Source organism: Kwoniella europaea, chromosome 1, assembly GCF_036810445.1.
Source record: "Kwoniella europaea PYCC6329 chromosome 1, complete sequence".
NCBI lineage: Eukaryota > Fungi > Basidiomycota > Tremellomycetes > Tremellales > Cryptococcaceae > Kwoniella > Kwoniella europaea.
The window spans coordinates 7679371-7695752 of NC_089487.1; the positions used below are offsets into that span (position 1 = coordinate 7679371).

Genomic DNA, 16382 nt, shown 5'->3' on the forward strand with positions numbered 1-16382 from the left:
AGCTGTGCCCTCAAATTGTTCTTGAACTATCATACAATGCTAAATCCGAAGATATCCTTGATACTATCAAGAGCGTGAAAGACAACGATAAAATAGAGAGTTCAGATGAACGTGGAAGTGAGGAGGGGCTGTGCGAATTTGGAATTCCAATGAGCATCAACTCACCTAAGAAATGGAATAAACAGTATCTTCTGAATTTGGGATTCCTCTTGATGGAAAGTGGGGGGTTATGCGATGATATGTGTGTATGTATGTATGCTTGGTGAATGGTATGATATTGATGAAGACAGAAGGATTGGGAATGAGGAGTATGTGAGATGTGTTGGTGTTCTATTCAGATACTACGTCAGGGGGAGGGAGGGTTTAGGAGAGAAGAAAAGCAAAGGTAGGCTCGTGAACGCGTTTCAGAACAAAAGAGGGAGGGAAAAGGTTCCTCGTGTCGATATAGTAGATTCGAGTTGGGTCGGGTATCAGCTGATGGATGATTATATTTCCACAAAGGAATACGAAGCAGAAGGAGAAGGGATGGGTTTGCTGAGGATGAGGTAGATAGATGTATAAATTGGGATGGGATGGACTGAAAATAAATGTTGGCTTGAAGCCCGGTTTCATTCCCCTGGTGGTGGGTTAGTAGGATGCCAGAGCAGCTGCCACCTTTACCCGCTTGGTCACTGGTTACTGACTACTCGTGTGTACGTTGTTGATAGGGAATCCCGCGTGGGACACTCAGGGGAATGATAGGGCGATGCATCAAAATGACGAGGAGGGCGTATACTCAAGATAGGTCCCTTGATAAGCGATTCTATGTCTATAATAAGAAAAAGAAAACCACGTCATTGGAATGCTGTTTACACGTGGTGGAGGTCTGTGAGCGGTTGACTGGATTATTTTTGTTTTTTCAACACCGGTTGACGCGACTTGTTTCCACCCTGATGCTCCGACGATCGATGATGATGTTTTGATCTTCAACCTTTTCTCTTTTACTCTTTTGCCGTTTATTCGTCTCTTCTCTTTCATCTACAGCTCATTCAATCCTGCAACTCCTTCTTGATAGTCCTTCTAGTTCCGTCTTGATACTTGACCGGTGATCACACATCCGAGGCTGGCTCACTCGACATGTTAAGAAGACCATTATCAAACAAGAACGGCGATCCACCCGTGACTTCCGCCACCGGAGGAGGGTTCGGCCTAGTCACCTTCAAAGCATTCAAACCACCTTCAGCACTCGCACCCAAACGTGACTTGGCCTTACCAGCGCGTAAAAGGAAAGCGGTCAACTACAAGGGTCAAGGTGGTGGCAATGACAGCGATTCAGACGAAGATGGCAAACCTAGTAAAAAAGGTAAATTCGCAATGGGAAACAAAGAGTATGGCGAAGATGGTGTGTTGGGTGATATGGCAAAATGGTGCAATAGGAAGTTCCCGGTATTCGCACCCAAGGAGAAGACTGTGGTATTCACGAAGAGGTGAGCTAGACTTGCTGCTATCGATGCAATGGATGCAAGCTGACACAGCTATAAATGCAGCTTTTCCATCCCAGTGATGCTCAACCCTAGATCCTCTGAACCAATTATTCACGCTCTTTCCCACGCTTCTCTTGGTGCTCGGCGTCATCCTACTCTCACTCCTCGACCATTACATGACCCCATGGCAGATACAGCAATAGTGCTGTTCGACCCCACAATAGATGATAGACCACCTCCGGAAGAGATCGATGCGGCGAAAGAAGAGGAGGAGAGAAGAAAGAAAGAAGAAGAGGCTAGAGGACCACATAAATCACTCAAAGCCATCTTAGGTATAGTGGATGTGAAGAAGGATAAGAAGGAAGTCAAAGTGCCAGTAGTCATCGATCCTAGATTATCAAAGGTTTTGAGACCACATCAAATCGAAGGTGTAAAGGTGAGTTACACGGCCCACCACCGTCTTCAGCAAGCTTACGCTAAAACTCTCTTCCTAGTTCTTATATCGGTGTACGACTGGACTACTCGCTGCTAACGCTTGGGGATGCATCATGGCAGATGAAATGGGTTTAGGTAAGTTTTGAATTATCTGTCCGACAAACGAAGCTGACCAATTCTTGTAGGTAAAACACTTCAATGTATTGCTCTTCTCTGGACGTTACTGAAGCAATCCCCTATTGCTGGTAAACCAACTTGTGAAAAGGTCATCATCGCCTGTCCTACTTCTCTGGTCGGCAATTGGGCCAACGAATTGGTGAAATGGCTTGGGCCCGGAGCTGTCAACCCAATGGTAGTCGATGGAAAAGGAGGAAAAGCTGAATTGATACCCGCTGTCAGGAGATGGGTCCAGGCTCATGGACGAAACATTACCTTGCCAGGTAAGCCAGCTACTTTTTTTGCACGTCCCTCGAGCATTCCTAGCTGACCTAGTGATATACGTAGTCATGATCGTTTCTTACGAAACCCTTCGAACGCTTCAAGAGGAACTAGCCAATTGCGAAATCGGTCTTTTGTTAGCTGATGAAGGCCATCGATTGAAGAACGCCGATACATTGACCTTCCAAGCTCTCACTTCTCTCAAAGTACAACGGCGGGTAATTTTGACTGGTACTCCCATCCAAAATGATTTATCGGAATATTTCGCCTTGCTCAACTTTGCCAACCCCGAGTACTTGGGATCCAAAGGTGATTTCAAGAAGAATTTCGAGTTGAAGATTCTCAGAGGTAGAGATGCAGATGCGTCTGATAAGGACAAGGCGGAAAGTGATGCCAAGTTGAAAGAATTAGGTGGACTGGTTAGCAAATTCATTATTCGGCGGACTAACGATCTATTATCCAAATATCGTGAGTTGTCCAATAGGCTCCGAAGTAACATCAAGTCGTGTACAACTTGCTGATACACATACAACTGCAGTACCCGTCAAATACGAGCATGTAGTATTCTGTCGACCTTCACCTCTCCAACAGAAATTATACAACCTTTTCGTCACGTCCAAGGATGTTCAGCGACTTCTACGTGGAAAAGACTCTCAGCCCCTCAAAGCTATTGGCCTATTGAGGAAACTCGTCAATCATCCTGATTTGCTCAATTTACCTGAGGATTTACCTGGAAGTGAGAATGTTTTGCCAGACAACTATCATGGCAAGGGTAGAGATAGGACAGTGGATTGTAGCTATTCGGGTAAATTCGTGGTGCTTGAGAGGTGAGTATCAGGTCTGGAAACATGAGATACCGATAGCTAAGTCGATTTGCAGGATGCTGGCGCATATCCGAAATCACACCAACGACAAGATCGTACTCATCAGTAATGCCACGCAGACATTGGATTTGATGGAGAAGATGTGTAGAAATAACAGGTAAGCTGCCATTAACGCGATGACTACTGCACGGGTAGCTAACTCTATTTTGATCAGATACGGGTACCTTCGTCTTGACGGATCGATGTCCGTACCTAAGCGATCGAAAATTGTTTCCCGGTTTAACGATCCCGAGGGAAAAGAATTTGTCTTCTTGCTATCGTCTAAAGCTGGTGGATGTGGTATCAACTTGATCGGCGCTAATAGATTGGTTCTATTTGATCCTGTAAGCTATCTCATTAGGGAATTTGAAATACAGCTGACAGTATTTAATGATAGGACTGGAATCCTGCTAGTGACCAACAGGCCTTAGCGCGAGTCTGGAGAGATGGTCAAAAGAAGGAATGTTTCGTCTATCGATTCCAGACTACCGGTACCATAGAAGAAAAAATCTTCCAGAGACAGTACGTTTCCTTCGCTGCTAGCCCTTTGCACATGATCCGAAGCTAATCATGTATTTGTGATAGATGTCAGAAGCAGAATTTGTCTGCGTGTGTGGTGGACGAAGCTGAAGATACCGCTCGACACTTCACTCAAGACGATTTACGACAGCTATTCAAGTACAATGCCGAGACGGCGTGTGATACCCACGATACATATAAATGTAAGAGGTGTAGGAATGGTAAGCAATTTGTGAAAGCTCCTGCATTGTTATATGGAGATGCAAGCACGTAAGTCAAGTCGACCTTGTACTCATACCCTCAAAGCTGACAGTGAATGGTGTCTTCTTTTAGCTGGAATCATTTCCCCAATTGCGAACTGGGTAAAATGCACGATGATCTCCTAAGAGCTGAATTGGGTTTACCAGAAGTTTCATTTGTTTTCCAATATATCTCCCATTAACCATTTCTGTATTTTTTCCATCTTTATTCATTTTCGCTTTCGCTTCTTCCCATTTTTGTTCTTGTTTTCAGGTGATACCTCGTTGTGATATAGTATCTTCTCTTGTGTTTCTTTTTGGTGTTGGTGTCAATATGGTCTTGTTGTTATTAGTAGACCCGATCATGTTATATCGAATGTATGTATACATGTCTAGATTGATCAGTTCCCATCTTTCTACCAAGTCACGAAAGCCCCGATCGCAGAGGGAGGAGGGAGTGTTATGTCCGGCTAACGGGGCACCGGTTAGGCGATGTCCGATGAGGTGGTTTGTGTGGGTGGTTGGTGATCGAAACAGATAGCGTCATTGACGATCAACATGACAACGGGTGGATACAGTTATCTACCATTGTATCTCACTTGAACATCATCTGGAGGATTACACACCATAGATAGAACTGTGTTAAAATCAGATAAACAAACCTATATCGACAATTTGGATGTCACAGTACGAGCGATAATCTGCACTCCAATCTTACACTCGACATTCACTTGGGATCTGAACGCGTCGATCGTATTGAATAAGAAAGGAGACGAGACACACGTGTATGATGATATAGCCATAGCTCAGGAGTAGGAACTGAATTGTGAGTATCTCAATTTGTAGGAGGATGTTTTGTATGATGTGTACCGCATACACCCTCTCATGGAATCGATGAAAGGAGGAATATGATTGACAGTACTAATCGATGATCAGACTATTTGTCTTTGCAGATAGTATCTTTGCAGATAGTATCTCAACAGTATCGCGTATCAATCGACATCTATCATTCATAACTCGCTTCCTAATTGTCATCCTATCACCTAATCATCATGACCAAATTATCATCTACCATCTCATACAGACTCCTTCGTAGATGGGATCATTTCCTACGACAGCTCTCCCCCGTTGCGAGGTACGAAATATGGTCCGACGCCTCTGGTAAAGGTTACGGCGGACATCTTGGCCCCCAATCGAAACCTTTAGACGTATGGCAGGATAAACATCAACTCCTATCTGGAGGTAAAGGTTCGACGGAGTATATTGAAGCTCGGGCTTTACTTTTGAGTTTGGAAAAATGGGGTAGTGGGTTGAAAGGGAAGAAGGTTTGGTGTTATATTGATAATTATCAGGTATATCAGATACTTAGAAGGAAATATGATCCCGTAGATTTATTACGACCAGGATTAGGATTGGGATTGGGATGGAAGAGATTTTATTTTACTTCGAACAATACCGGTAATTCCATGTGGTTATCTTCGACATTTATTGGTGATTTAACATCCACCAATTATGAACAATCCTCCTCATCATCATCATCATCATCGACTTACCAAAATAGAAATAGAGGAGCATCAACGACTAAAGCTCGATGTCGCAAAGTGACGCAGACATTCGAAGAGATCGATGAATTGATAAACAAATATGAAATCACAATTAAAGCTAGATGGGTATGGGGTAAAGATAATTTCCTGGCTGATAAATTATCTAGATTGGTCGATGTTAATGGCAATTCGCATGGTAGAGGAAAGAGAAGTCTGACACCTCACGTGTTGAGTCTGTTAGAGGCTGCCACAACCCCGTCGAGGAATCTTACGACAGAAGGAGAAGGAGAAGGAGAGATGGAAATGATCGGTGAGAGGAATAGGGATGAGACTGGATTGATCTAGATAGAGTGGTTTGTAAGTTACAGGAGCGTGGTACATGATGAGGTCATCTGGTGCGGCGGGAATGGTAACATGCCTCAATCATTGGTTGTTGTTGTTTATAAGGTTGTTACCTGACATTTGTTGTGTAGTACGTATAATTGACTTGTATATCATCTTCCGTACATGATTTTCGTTATATCCAATCGCGTGTATGTAACATGCTTATGAGCTTAGCCTAGCTGTAAAATTAAGTCTTTTGGTCCAGCTTCTGCTGCTTCTGTTCAGCCTCGGGGATGGCGATGGTGAACAACCGGATGATTGTCGTGATCGGAGTGGCATTTCACGCATCCTTCAAAAGGTTGCTCAACAAGAAACAGATAGGGGAATAATCTACTCTTCCTTGTTGAACTGTGCTGTCTTTCTCCCTGAAGGAACATCGCTTCATCATGTCCTACGCCTCCAGCTACGCCAATTCGGGACGATCGCTCCCATCGTGCTTTGGATGGTGCAATATCGTGTTGTATTAAATGGGTGTACATTCATCTACGATTAGATCTCGTACACGACTGTAGAAATGAGGGGCGATACAACTGTCTAAAAGCAAGAATAGATCTACAAGGTATCTCCATCTCTTCAAAATCATAATCTATCAAGATCAACCCTCTTACTTGCCTTCCCCATCTGTCAAGATCCCTTCTTTGCTTCGCACGCTCAAGGACCCCATAACCCTCTTCCACCTGGCCTTCCTCGCATCAACACAGGAGAACCCCTGAACCCTCTTCCTCGACCTGATGTAGGCGTCTTATATATCATGGGACTAGGGTTGAACAACAAATCTTCGATCGTTGCTGATTTCCCTTTGGCTTGCAGCATATCGTGGGCTCTATCAACGCACTACTCGAAATGACAAATATCAGCTGTTACGAACCTATAGCAGATTCAGCTGACTTACGGTGAAGAATCGATCTAATCCAGCTTTCGACATCATCCCAGCGCAGTTCTGCCAGAATGATCAATCATTGATCAGCTCCTGAAGATCAACCTTACGAGGCAGCTGAATCGACTGCACTCACTTTCTGCCATAAAAACGGATCTTGAACTACTAATCTCCGTTCAGACCAATTCCTAGGCTGTATGCCTCTATCACCTTTACCCATTTTCTCTTCACCTTTTATCCTGCTCTCTCGCATCATCTCCATCACACTATCAATCTGTCCTGGTGTAAATCCCTGTTGAGCAAGTTGGTTCCTCTGTAATTGATCTTCAACTCTTCCTCCACCTACACTCGTCACCCTACTAGCTACACCACCTTGTAAGATCGATATGATCTCCTTGGTATGATCAAATCTAGCTTTATCTTGTGCACTAGCAGAGAATAAAGGTGAAGTATGACTGAAATATGTAAAGAACCCTCTAACGGCATCTGAGACCGTCAAATCAGGTTCAGCAGATTTCCAATCTTCCGGTGGTGTTAATGCGAAAGCCACATGAGCAGGAACACCTTGTTGCTTTGACCATGATACCCATATCACGTCTGGATCAGAGGTATCGCTTGCAGAGGTAACAGGTGGAACGTTGATATCTCTTTGTAAGTTGGGCAGACAACCTCGGTTTTGGAGATAGGCGATGATCATCAGGGTAAGACAGTAGGAGGACATTGTAGCTGGACCCTTTGCCCCAGAAGCATCATTTAGGTCTTGAGCCGACAGCCATCGTTTGAGGATATAGATCATGGGTCGAAGGAGATAAGGAGAAATGAGGCAATAATGAAGAATAAGGGAAGAGTTATACCTATCCCAGATGTCAGCTATCTTCTTAGGTCGTCATACTTGTCTACGAAGCCTACCATCCTCCCAGATCGTTCACATTGATATCGCATTCCATCTTCCCTGTAGGATCTTTGAACTTGACTATGGGCGTACTAGCTCCAGGTATAGGTTGGACTTCTCTCATACCTGCATCGCGAAGGCAATTGGCTAGATCATAAGTGTAGTAGCATCGAGGCAGTTCCCGTATGGCTGGCGGCACCGATCGTCTTCCAGATGAGGCTGCTCGGTTTGATGATATGTCATCAGAAGACTGACGCCATAGAGAGGGCTCATCTGCAGGAACTCAGATCAAATCAAATCAGCTTACTTCGCGACGGTAAGACGGGGATGTCGATTCAAGCCGATCACTCACATCCTCGTAATTGAGCTCGATCCTGTATTCATCCAAGTCAGCTTCTCTTACTTAGTAGTCCAATGTCAGGGAAATAAAACTCACCAAAATGACTAGATCCAAGTCCCCACTCTTTCCCGTCTCCCCACCCCAGCTCACACTTCCAAATACATCTACCAGGAACCGCTGATTATCCTTGGTCCCGAACCTCATATTTATGGTACTTGTCAACGTAGACAAAAGATTCTTTACGAAGACTTTCGATTCCTGAGTGGGTTCAGTAGATATCCACGCTTGCATGATCTCCGTTTGGAATACATCTAGCTGCTTTGGGTGGATAAGGTGGGATGGGACGGTATGTCGCGGTGAAGCTTCGGACAAAAGAAGATTGTAGGGTGAGACGTTATGTACTCTTGGGTTGGATGAGGAAGATGAAGATGCGTCGAGGGTTGACGAAGGAGTGAAATTAGGCGATAAGGCATCTAAAGTTGTTATATCGCCATTGGGGACTTGGTAAGTCGATGATCCATTTGGACCGCCATACTGTGAATTGTGGTTCATGCTCCCCTCAATTAATTCGTCAATATCAATCAGTTCGTCCGTATCTAGACCAAATTTATAATCGATAGTTGAATATGGTGTATATGTTTCTTCTTCTTGTTCGTATTCGCTGTTCTCAAATTCAACTTCTTCGAGCAGATTCGTTTCTGGTGCACTTGGACTTAAACCCAATAGATCAATCAAAGCACAATCTTCCTGTTCTTCTGTAAACTTGTGTAAAGGATTAGAACTATCTTGGCGATCTTCCAGTTGAATCAACTCTTCCTGAACTTTCGCAGCTGCGGAAGACTTCAGACCACCTTCTCCAGGTTCAACTGGTGCAAGTACCTCTTGAGGGAAAGGATAGGCGGTACCGCTATAAGCGAACAGTCCAACCAATTCAGATGGATCAGAAAACAAGATGGGTTGATCTGAAGTGGAGCTCGCTGAAGTGGGTCGGTTTGGTAGATGGAAGGAGCTTGCTGTAGACCCTGATGTAAGATCAGGTGTGCCTAAGATGGGCGAAGGTGGATATGAATCTGGGTGATCTAACTCAACCAGAGGTTGTCCCTTCTGAGCCCTTTTAGTACCTTTCCTGCGAGGAGATACTGTAGGAGAGATCGACTTGACTGAAGAGACAACACTTGACCGTTGTATTCTTCTCCTTCTATCGGTCCGATCGCGAGGTAATGGTGTCGAAGATGATGAATACCTCCTTTGTTTCGCTTTGGTGGCTGTAGCTGTAGGCGTCGGAGCAGGTGACGGTGATGGTGATGATGGTGGCGAGGAGGAAGGTGAAGGTGAATTAGTGTACAGCGAGAACAACCTATCAAGCTCCTCTTGTTTGCCTTGAGATGAAAGCAGGATGGATTGAGGTGTCGATGGGTAGAACGTTCGAGCCTCCGGGTTGAGTGATTCAAGGTTGGTGTCTTTTGGGTTGCCTCCACCGACGTACAGAGTTTCCGTCGGAGTGATAGTGATCGTAGGTGAGGAAGGAATGTTCACTGAAGGTGGTGGAGGTGGGTCATACACGTCTAAATCCAATAGAGAAGGTTGATGATTGTACTCATCGAATGTGATGAGCTGTGGGGAGGGAATGAGGGAGGGGGAGAGGGTAGGGTGAATAAAAAGTGAAGGCGGCATGGTGTGTAGTGTGGTTCAATATGGACAGGACACCAGGAGGCTCAACGAAATGAGGTTTAGGCGTGAATGGGTATACCCACATACAAGATACAATAAAGACACAGTTGTGTATATACACAATGGAATGGGGCAGTCTAGGGACTACAGGAGGAACGAGGATGCCGAGGAAGAAGATGACATGGGTAGGGTCACGAGAATCCAAGATACAAAATATGGATCGCAGTTATTTCATGGATACTTCTTTACGAAAAATGCAAAGGAGAAGAGATAAAGAAATAAAGAAATGAGGAAAGACGAGGGAGCTCTGAACCCACATGCATTCCAATGCTACTGTTCAATTGCATGTTGAGTTCGTAGCAGTGGTCGAAAGGTCTGTCCAAGACAACGTGTGATGGAAGTAACGCCTTGTATGGTCCGTGCGACTGAATTGAATTCGTTCTCACAATTCGTCAAATGTGACAGATAGTCAGCCGCGACGATCCCAGCAACGGTGTCAGAGGGACTAACAGTGAATTGATTGGTATAGCGGGTAAGCTTTGTCAGTCAGATATGATGAGTGTGCATTCTATACCCGTCAAAACCTTTCTTTTGTAAGCTTTCATGGTTCAGTGTCTTGTGTGGTCATGCCGGGCGAAGGACCTACTCTTACAATCACTCGAGTTCGAATTCAAGTAATACGCAATGCATATATGAGTGGGTTATTGTGATGTCAAATGCTATATATAAGCCCTTTCGCCTTCCTTTGGATCTTCGATATCCCCAACTCTCTTATGCCTATCACTATCAGCATCTTCACCTTCCTCCTGCTGTTTTTGACGTCTTGCATCATCTTCAAATTGTCTCGCCAATTTCTGTTCCCTCTCCTCTCTCGACTTCCTCTTACGTCTCTGATGAATCTCATATAATTTCTCCTGTTTTCTCACATCCTTCGATACTTTCTCGTCTAACCTTCGTAATCTCTCTATAACATTATCACCGTACTTCTTGTAAATGTCATTCTGGATTTGTGGCACTGTGGTTAATGAAGCCAGATTCGAGAATCCTCCATTATCTTTTGTTTCTTCTTCTCCCAACAACAACGATGTGGAAGGAGCAGAAGCAGAAGCAGAAGAAGATAACAAATCTTTTGAAATCTCTTCAACGATTTTAGATATTAATCTAGCAGTGATTTGATCCCAATTAACACCCATGATTTCCATTTCCCTTATACCCAATTCAACACCTTTCAAATCCCTAAAACTCTCCCATCGAGTCAGGAGCACCTCATTATATACCTCGGTCAAACATCCACTGAGATAACTTTCCAACGATATATTCTGAGCGTAGTTGAACAACGATAAAACCAGATGAGGGGAATTATAATTTACTCTTAATGTTCTCAAAAGATGGGCGAGGATTTTAGGATATGTAGGTGAATATGTGATTACTGGTAAACCAGTTGTTCCCGTCTTAGCATTAGGGTCGTTATCGATGTTGGCTAAAGGTTTGAAGACTCTGTTTTTTGACCATTCTATCAATTCAACATCAGACGAAATCACTTCCATCTCCTCTTTGAGCATTTCAAATTCTTCTAAAAGTTCCAAATCTTTATCATCTTTATCATCTTCCTTTTCCAAATCGATAAAATGGGATCTCAGATTTCTAGCTCGATTCTTGATCGTACCACTATTAGATTTATTTAAACCAAACTTATATCCAAATCCCCCAAGACCGGATTTAGTAGCTGAATAAGGATCGTTGAGACCTATACCCCTCTGTGTACCATATCCTTCATCTAATCCGAAATTCGACGAATTCAACCTTGATGATCCGGGAGAAGAGGAAGAGGCAGAACCATAATTGAGATCAGCGAATATACCAGCTAAGATCTCGTTGAATGTCTCTGCTTCCTTTGGGGTCGACCCGGCTGATCGTCTGAAACGAGAATGTACACCCCGATGTCGAGGGGAAGGGGTAGAATACCCATCGAAGGTTAGTCGGGAAGCGATGGATTCGGGTTTGGGTGGGTGATTGACTTTGGTAGATTTGGGTTTGGTGTTGGAGTTAGATTTCGGCCATCTAAAAGAGTCGACATATGTCAGCAATGATTTGGAACATATAGACGCAATGTGCGAGGGCTTTGAGGCTGACAGGAGATCAAGATGGCAAAGGGATCAAGGAAGACCGAAAGACATATCGAAATTATAACTCACTGCTCATTCAATGTAGCGAATATCTCTGCATATTGTCTATCTTCTTCCAAAGTATTTTGACTAGAAAAATCATTCAGCGGGTCAATTACATTGCACCTGATATGCTATTACCTAGACGACTTACGATTGTTCCGATGAACTTGCAGCCCGCGAAGATTCAGCCGTGGAGTTCATGTCTCTACTAATTTCTCCTGAGCTGAACGAGCCTCTGTGCTCCCCATCAAGGCCTGACCTTGATCTATCTGAATTTTCATCACTGACAGCTGACGAAGTGGTGAATTGACGGGTAGATGTCGGTTGAAGAGCGAGCGCACGGCGAGTCAACAATCGAAGCGCATGGGCTATGGGCCTTGAATGAGTTTCTGCGACAGTCATCACCACCATCTTACTCTGGCTGTCTTTCGTCACTATTAGAAGACTACGTTTGATGTATGGGTTGATATCCTTGGGATCTTCGTTTCTCCGTTGCTTCACTCGGACAGAAAAGTTGGAATAACAAGATCCGAATTCTCGTGCGGAGGTTCCCTCAACTCCGACGCCACCACGTGGCTGTGACAGCTTTGTGCCACTCTGGTTCCCGCAGCTTTCGCCGACTCGGCATTTTCATTTTTCACCACGAAAAATCCCCCTCACTCGGTCTCCACCAGACCATACCCACCATATACATCTAGTTATTCATCAATCTCACCTCTCTTTCTCTTTCTTCTTCAAGCTTTTCTCGAGGATCCATAGTTGGCTAGACAAAGGCTCATCAAGATGCAAATCTTCGTCAAAACGTGAGTCTAGTCTCCCTTCAACTTCCCAACTCTAGATTCGGTTGCTGACATATACATATACAGCCTTACGGGTAAAACCATCACCCTCGAGGTTGAGTCATCCGACACCATCGACAATGTCAAATCCAAGATCCAAGACAAGGAAGGTATCCCTCCCGACCAACAACGATTGATCTTCGCTGGTAAACAATTGGAAGATGGACGAACCCTTTCGGACTACAACATCCAAAAGGAGTCCACCCTCCACTTGGTCCTTAGATTGAGAGGTGGTATGGCTAAGAAGAGAAAGAAGAAGAACTACGTGAGTTTGCGTTGCCACCGTACCTAGCGGCTGGACCCTTTCACCCGTCCTTTAACACAATCACTTGACTTGCATTTGCCACCGTAATCAAAGTCTTTCCTTGTGGACCGCTTACTAATACTTTTTTGTCACTCATAGACCACCCCCAAGAAGATCAAGCACAAGAGAAAGAAGGTCAAGATGGCCATTCTCAAGTACTACAAGGTCGGATCTGACGGTAAGATCCAACGACTCAGACGAGAATGTAAGTTGCTCATCCCACGTTGGATTTGCACATCAACATACTTTTGATTTCTTTATACTGATTGTTTCACGTACCATCGTTTAGGTCCTGCCCCCACCTGCGGTGCCGGTGTCTTCATGGCTTGGCACAAGGACAGACAATCTTGTGGTAAATGTGGTCTTACCTACACTTTCGAGCCCGGAACCAAGCCTACCGCTGCTTAAGCGATCTTCCGTTCTAGGGAATAACGAGGTGTATTGGATCAGTTGAAAAACTTTCAGTCTAGTATTGTAGTTTGATACGACGTTCATGCATTACTGCTCGATTGCCGTGCATTGTATGTTCTCTGTGCCTGCATCTCGCATGCTCAATGGACAGCAGCAGATATGAATTGTTTCTTCGCGACCACTCCATCTGCCTACTGACATCACTCAAACCAAGGATCAAGATTGCTTCGGCGTTTGAAGGTCGCTGTATGCATCAGGACAAGAACTACAACTGCATCTGAGTTATCCCTTCCATGACACAACCTTGCTTTGAGTACGAACCCATGTTCGCAGATATCTATAAATTCTCTAAAACCTTTTCCATTGCCCACTCAACACTTTCAGGACTGAACAGCGGTATCTGATCATGTTTGTAACCATGTACGTCGAAGGGAACCTGGATGATCTTGGTACCCAATTTCTATAAACATTTACATGTTAGCATCTAACACGATTGCTTGTTAGTCGAACTTATGGACTTGAGAGGAAGCCATTACCATTCCTGGAAACGAGCTGAACTCACCTCTATCACATTCATATCGATTCCCACTTTCCCACCTTCCAGATAAATCACATGCGATATCAGATCCGACGGCGATACATTCCAACTTGAGTCCGATGAGGTTGGTACTCCCTGTATGGGTTTATTTCGTTTCGGTTTATCATAATGTCTCAACATGTCTAATATCGTAGATAGATATTCAGATGCTGTATATTCGGGAGTTTCTCTATCGTTCGATGAATTCACTAATAACAATGCAAACCAATAGATCAATATAACAGTTAAAGTGACTGCAAATCAGATCATCCCAGTAATCTATTTGACCCAGTCTAGTGAATGATGAGCAAACTTACAAAGAAGCACTTTCGCTTTTAGGCTCTTGGATCCGGCTATAACGCTCGCCAAACCCTTTAGAGCGAGACAAGGTATGATCGATGTCCATAGTGAGCCGCAGGAGTATACCAGGATATCACGTTGGTTTAGGGAGTCGAGGAAATCCAAATTGGGTTCCGGGTATATTTCCTATAACGGTACAATCAGTTCATGAACTGATCAGATAAGACGAGGAATGAGTGATATCTACCTGACCATATAGGTTGATGTAAAATACCCTTTCTATCCTAGCTTCCAAAGGAGCTTCTTCTTCACCTTTCCTATATCCCAAATTACCTCCCACCGCTTTCTGATCTGACCATCCTACTTCGCCTTCTTTGATCTGCCCTTGTATCTGGTGCTGAGGGAAATCGAAACTTGTCCTTCTAGAGGTCGGTAGGGACGTATCAGGCGTATCGAACGTCCTTGAATCCCGTCTGAAGTGATGGCGTAATGGACCTGATATGATTGGTTTTGTGGATGATGATGAAGTAGGAGTGGGAGTGATGGCTCCTGGAGATGATGTGGATACCGGTGTGATTGGACTGGTAGGATGAGAAATGTTACATTGTCCTACTAGGACTGTCGAGTTTGCCTAGAGACACAGGAATATGAGCCGATGAGTCACGATGGTACATGAGATCAGCTTACTAGCTGTGCAGCTATGGTGACGGTTTCTATCGGTAAAGACATGATCGAAATGTCAGCCTGGATCGTCACTCAAACGAATTGGGATACTCACGATTCGTATTGATGACAGGGATGACTTGTACACCATGCTATACAAGGTTCCAACTATCAGTCGCATATCAATCGCGGGGAGAAATGGATCGTGCACTTACATTCACACCAGCTATGCTCTTGAACAAGAAAATAGCACTTGGTAAACTCCCGAACAGATCTCTTGCACCAGTCAAAAATCCATTCCCCAATGAGAAATTCCGGAATGAGAATCGTTTATGTGCTCGTTTCAAACAAAGCGTCTGGAAGTGGACCAGGAAAGCTACACACAAGACAGTAGATTCAGTTTACGAAGGTCAGACTCTATTTCGTTCTCACTCACCACGAATACATTCTTTCTTATCTTCGCCTATCCCATCCCACAATTCACTCCGTCCTTCTACAATCTCATGCCACAATTCCCTCACGTCTTTCTCAGGAGCGTCAGATGGGAATCGGTAGGCTAGAAGATTGTATATCGCCAACTGTTCAATATCGTCCTTGGTAGATGGGTTGGATGTGAGGGGAATCAACCGGATGAGCCTTGAGCCTGGACATACACACATTTGTTGTTAATAGAAGTCAATCGGAAGTTACGAAAAATGGATGATGGAGAGTTACCTACGTATATCACCAATACTAGGACCTCCGAAACATCTCAAGATCTCTGAACTCGATCCTCCATCATCCGATACAGGCAATACGAACGATGGTGAATGTCCAAAAGCACTTGCGATAGAGTTTGCACCCGTACCACCCGATATGATCAAATAGCTCAGATCCGTCGCTTTGCCTTTACCCTTCCCTTCTTCCATAGATACTGGTACGGGTAGATGATTGCTGTAATGATGTTCTAACGATTCGATTGTTGGAGATTCGACGAACACTGAGCCAAATGAGTGTTTCCTTCCTTGCAAAGGAGACATGGCTGAGCCTAAGGTATAGAGAATTTAGAAGTGGTAAGGATAAAGAGATTGATCGTGAAATCGTTATATACATGTATCGTTCGCCTCTGGTCTATTTTTTCTCTGTCTCGTTGGTCTTCCACTAGACTTTCAACCGAAAGATCTGAAAGGTGTTTATGCCAAGATCGGAAATGATACGCGATACCGTAGAATCTCGTCGTCTATAAAGGAAGACCTGAGACGAATTCCGAATTAACAGGTCTGGCCAGGAGTCGGATGGAAGACTGAATGACGGAAGCTTTGAATTTGTTCTCAAGATCCGACAGACTGATTGACAGGAGGGTAATCCGGGATCCGGGGGTTATATACAGAACGAAGGTGATATGTTGTAAGCAATCAAGATGGAGACGATGATGTGGATTCAAGAGCGCCATATCTGTATATCGCAGATCAGACG

At 44.3% G+C, this 16382-nt stretch overlaps 6 protein-coding genes across 6 annotated transcripts; 3 read left to right on the forward strand and 3 right to left on the reverse strand.

The window, feature by feature from the left end:
* Positions 1 to 1116: 1116 nt before the first annotated feature.
* Positions 1117 to 4160, forward strand: V865_002914 (uncharacterized protein; the record flags this gene model as incomplete). The annotated part of the gene is made up of 11 exons (XM_066226713.1): positions 1117 to 1466; positions 1527 to 1899; positions 1958 to 2033; positions 2084 to 2338; positions 2403 to 2804; positions 2875 to 3163; positions 3216 to 3317; positions 3375 to 3543; positions 3597 to 3721; positions 3785 to 3988; positions 4052 to 4160. The coding sequence occupies 11 exons, from the start codon at positions 1117 to 1119 to the stop codon at positions 4158 to 4160; spliced, it is 2454 nt and encodes an 817-aa protein (XP_066082810.1).
* Positions 4161 to 5009: 849 nt separating this feature from the next.
* Positions 5010 to 5846, forward strand: V865_002915 (uncharacterized protein; the record flags this gene model as incomplete). The annotated part of the gene is made up of 1 exon (XM_066226714.1): positions 5010 to 5846. One exon carries the CDS (start codon positions 5010 to 5012, stop codon positions 5844 to 5846), a length of 837 nt encoding a protein of 278 aa, XP_066082811.1.
* A 690-nt stretch (positions 5847 to 6536) lies between these two features.
* On the reverse strand, positions 6537 to 9668 carry V865_002916 (uncharacterized protein; the record flags this gene model as incomplete). The annotated part of the gene is made up of 6 exons (XM_066226715.1): positions 6537 to 6719; positions 6778 to 6825; positions 6899 to 7616; positions 7672 to 7927; positions 8007 to 8028; positions 8091 to 9668. The coding sequence occupies 6 exons, from the start codon at positions 9666 to 9668 to the stop codon at positions 6537 to 6539; spliced, it is 2805 nt and encodes a 934-aa protein (XP_066082812.1).
* Positions 9669 to 10384: 716 nt separating this feature from the next.
* V865_002917 (uncharacterized protein) lies at positions 10385 to 12244 on the reverse strand (the record flags this gene model as incomplete). Its single annotated transcript, XM_066226716.1, has 3 exons — positions 10385 to 11726; positions 11861 to 11920; positions 11985 to 12244. 3 exons carry the CDS (start codon positions 12242 to 12244, stop codon positions 10385 to 10387), a joined length of 1662 nt encoding a protein of 553 aa, XP_066082813.1.
* Positions 12245 to 12616: 372 nt separating this feature from the next.
* Positions 12617 to 13384, forward strand: V865_002918 (ubiquitin-40S ribosomal protein S27a; the record flags this gene model as incomplete). The annotated part of the gene is made up of 4 exons (XM_066226717.1): positions 12617 to 12636; positions 12700 to 12937; positions 13076 to 13181; positions 13266 to 13384. The coding sequence occupies 4 exons, from the start codon at positions 12617 to 12619 to the stop codon at positions 13382 to 13384; spliced, it is 483 nt and encodes a 160-aa protein (XP_066082814.1).
* A 340-nt stretch (positions 13385 to 13724) lies between these two features.
* Positions 13725 to 15946, reverse strand: V865_002919 (uncharacterized protein; the record flags this gene model as incomplete). Its single annotated transcript, XM_066226718.1, has 9 exons — positions 13725 to 13847; positions 13950 to 14173; positions 14282 to 14450; positions 14512 to 14895; positions 14952 to 14977; positions 15043 to 15079; positions 15143 to 15303; positions 15364 to 15570; positions 15646 to 15946. The coding sequence occupies 9 exons, from the start codon at positions 15944 to 15946 to the stop codon at positions 13725 to 13727; spliced, it is 1632 nt and encodes a 543-aa protein (XP_066082815.1).
* Between the last annotated feature and the right edge of the window lie 436 nt (positions 15947 to 16382).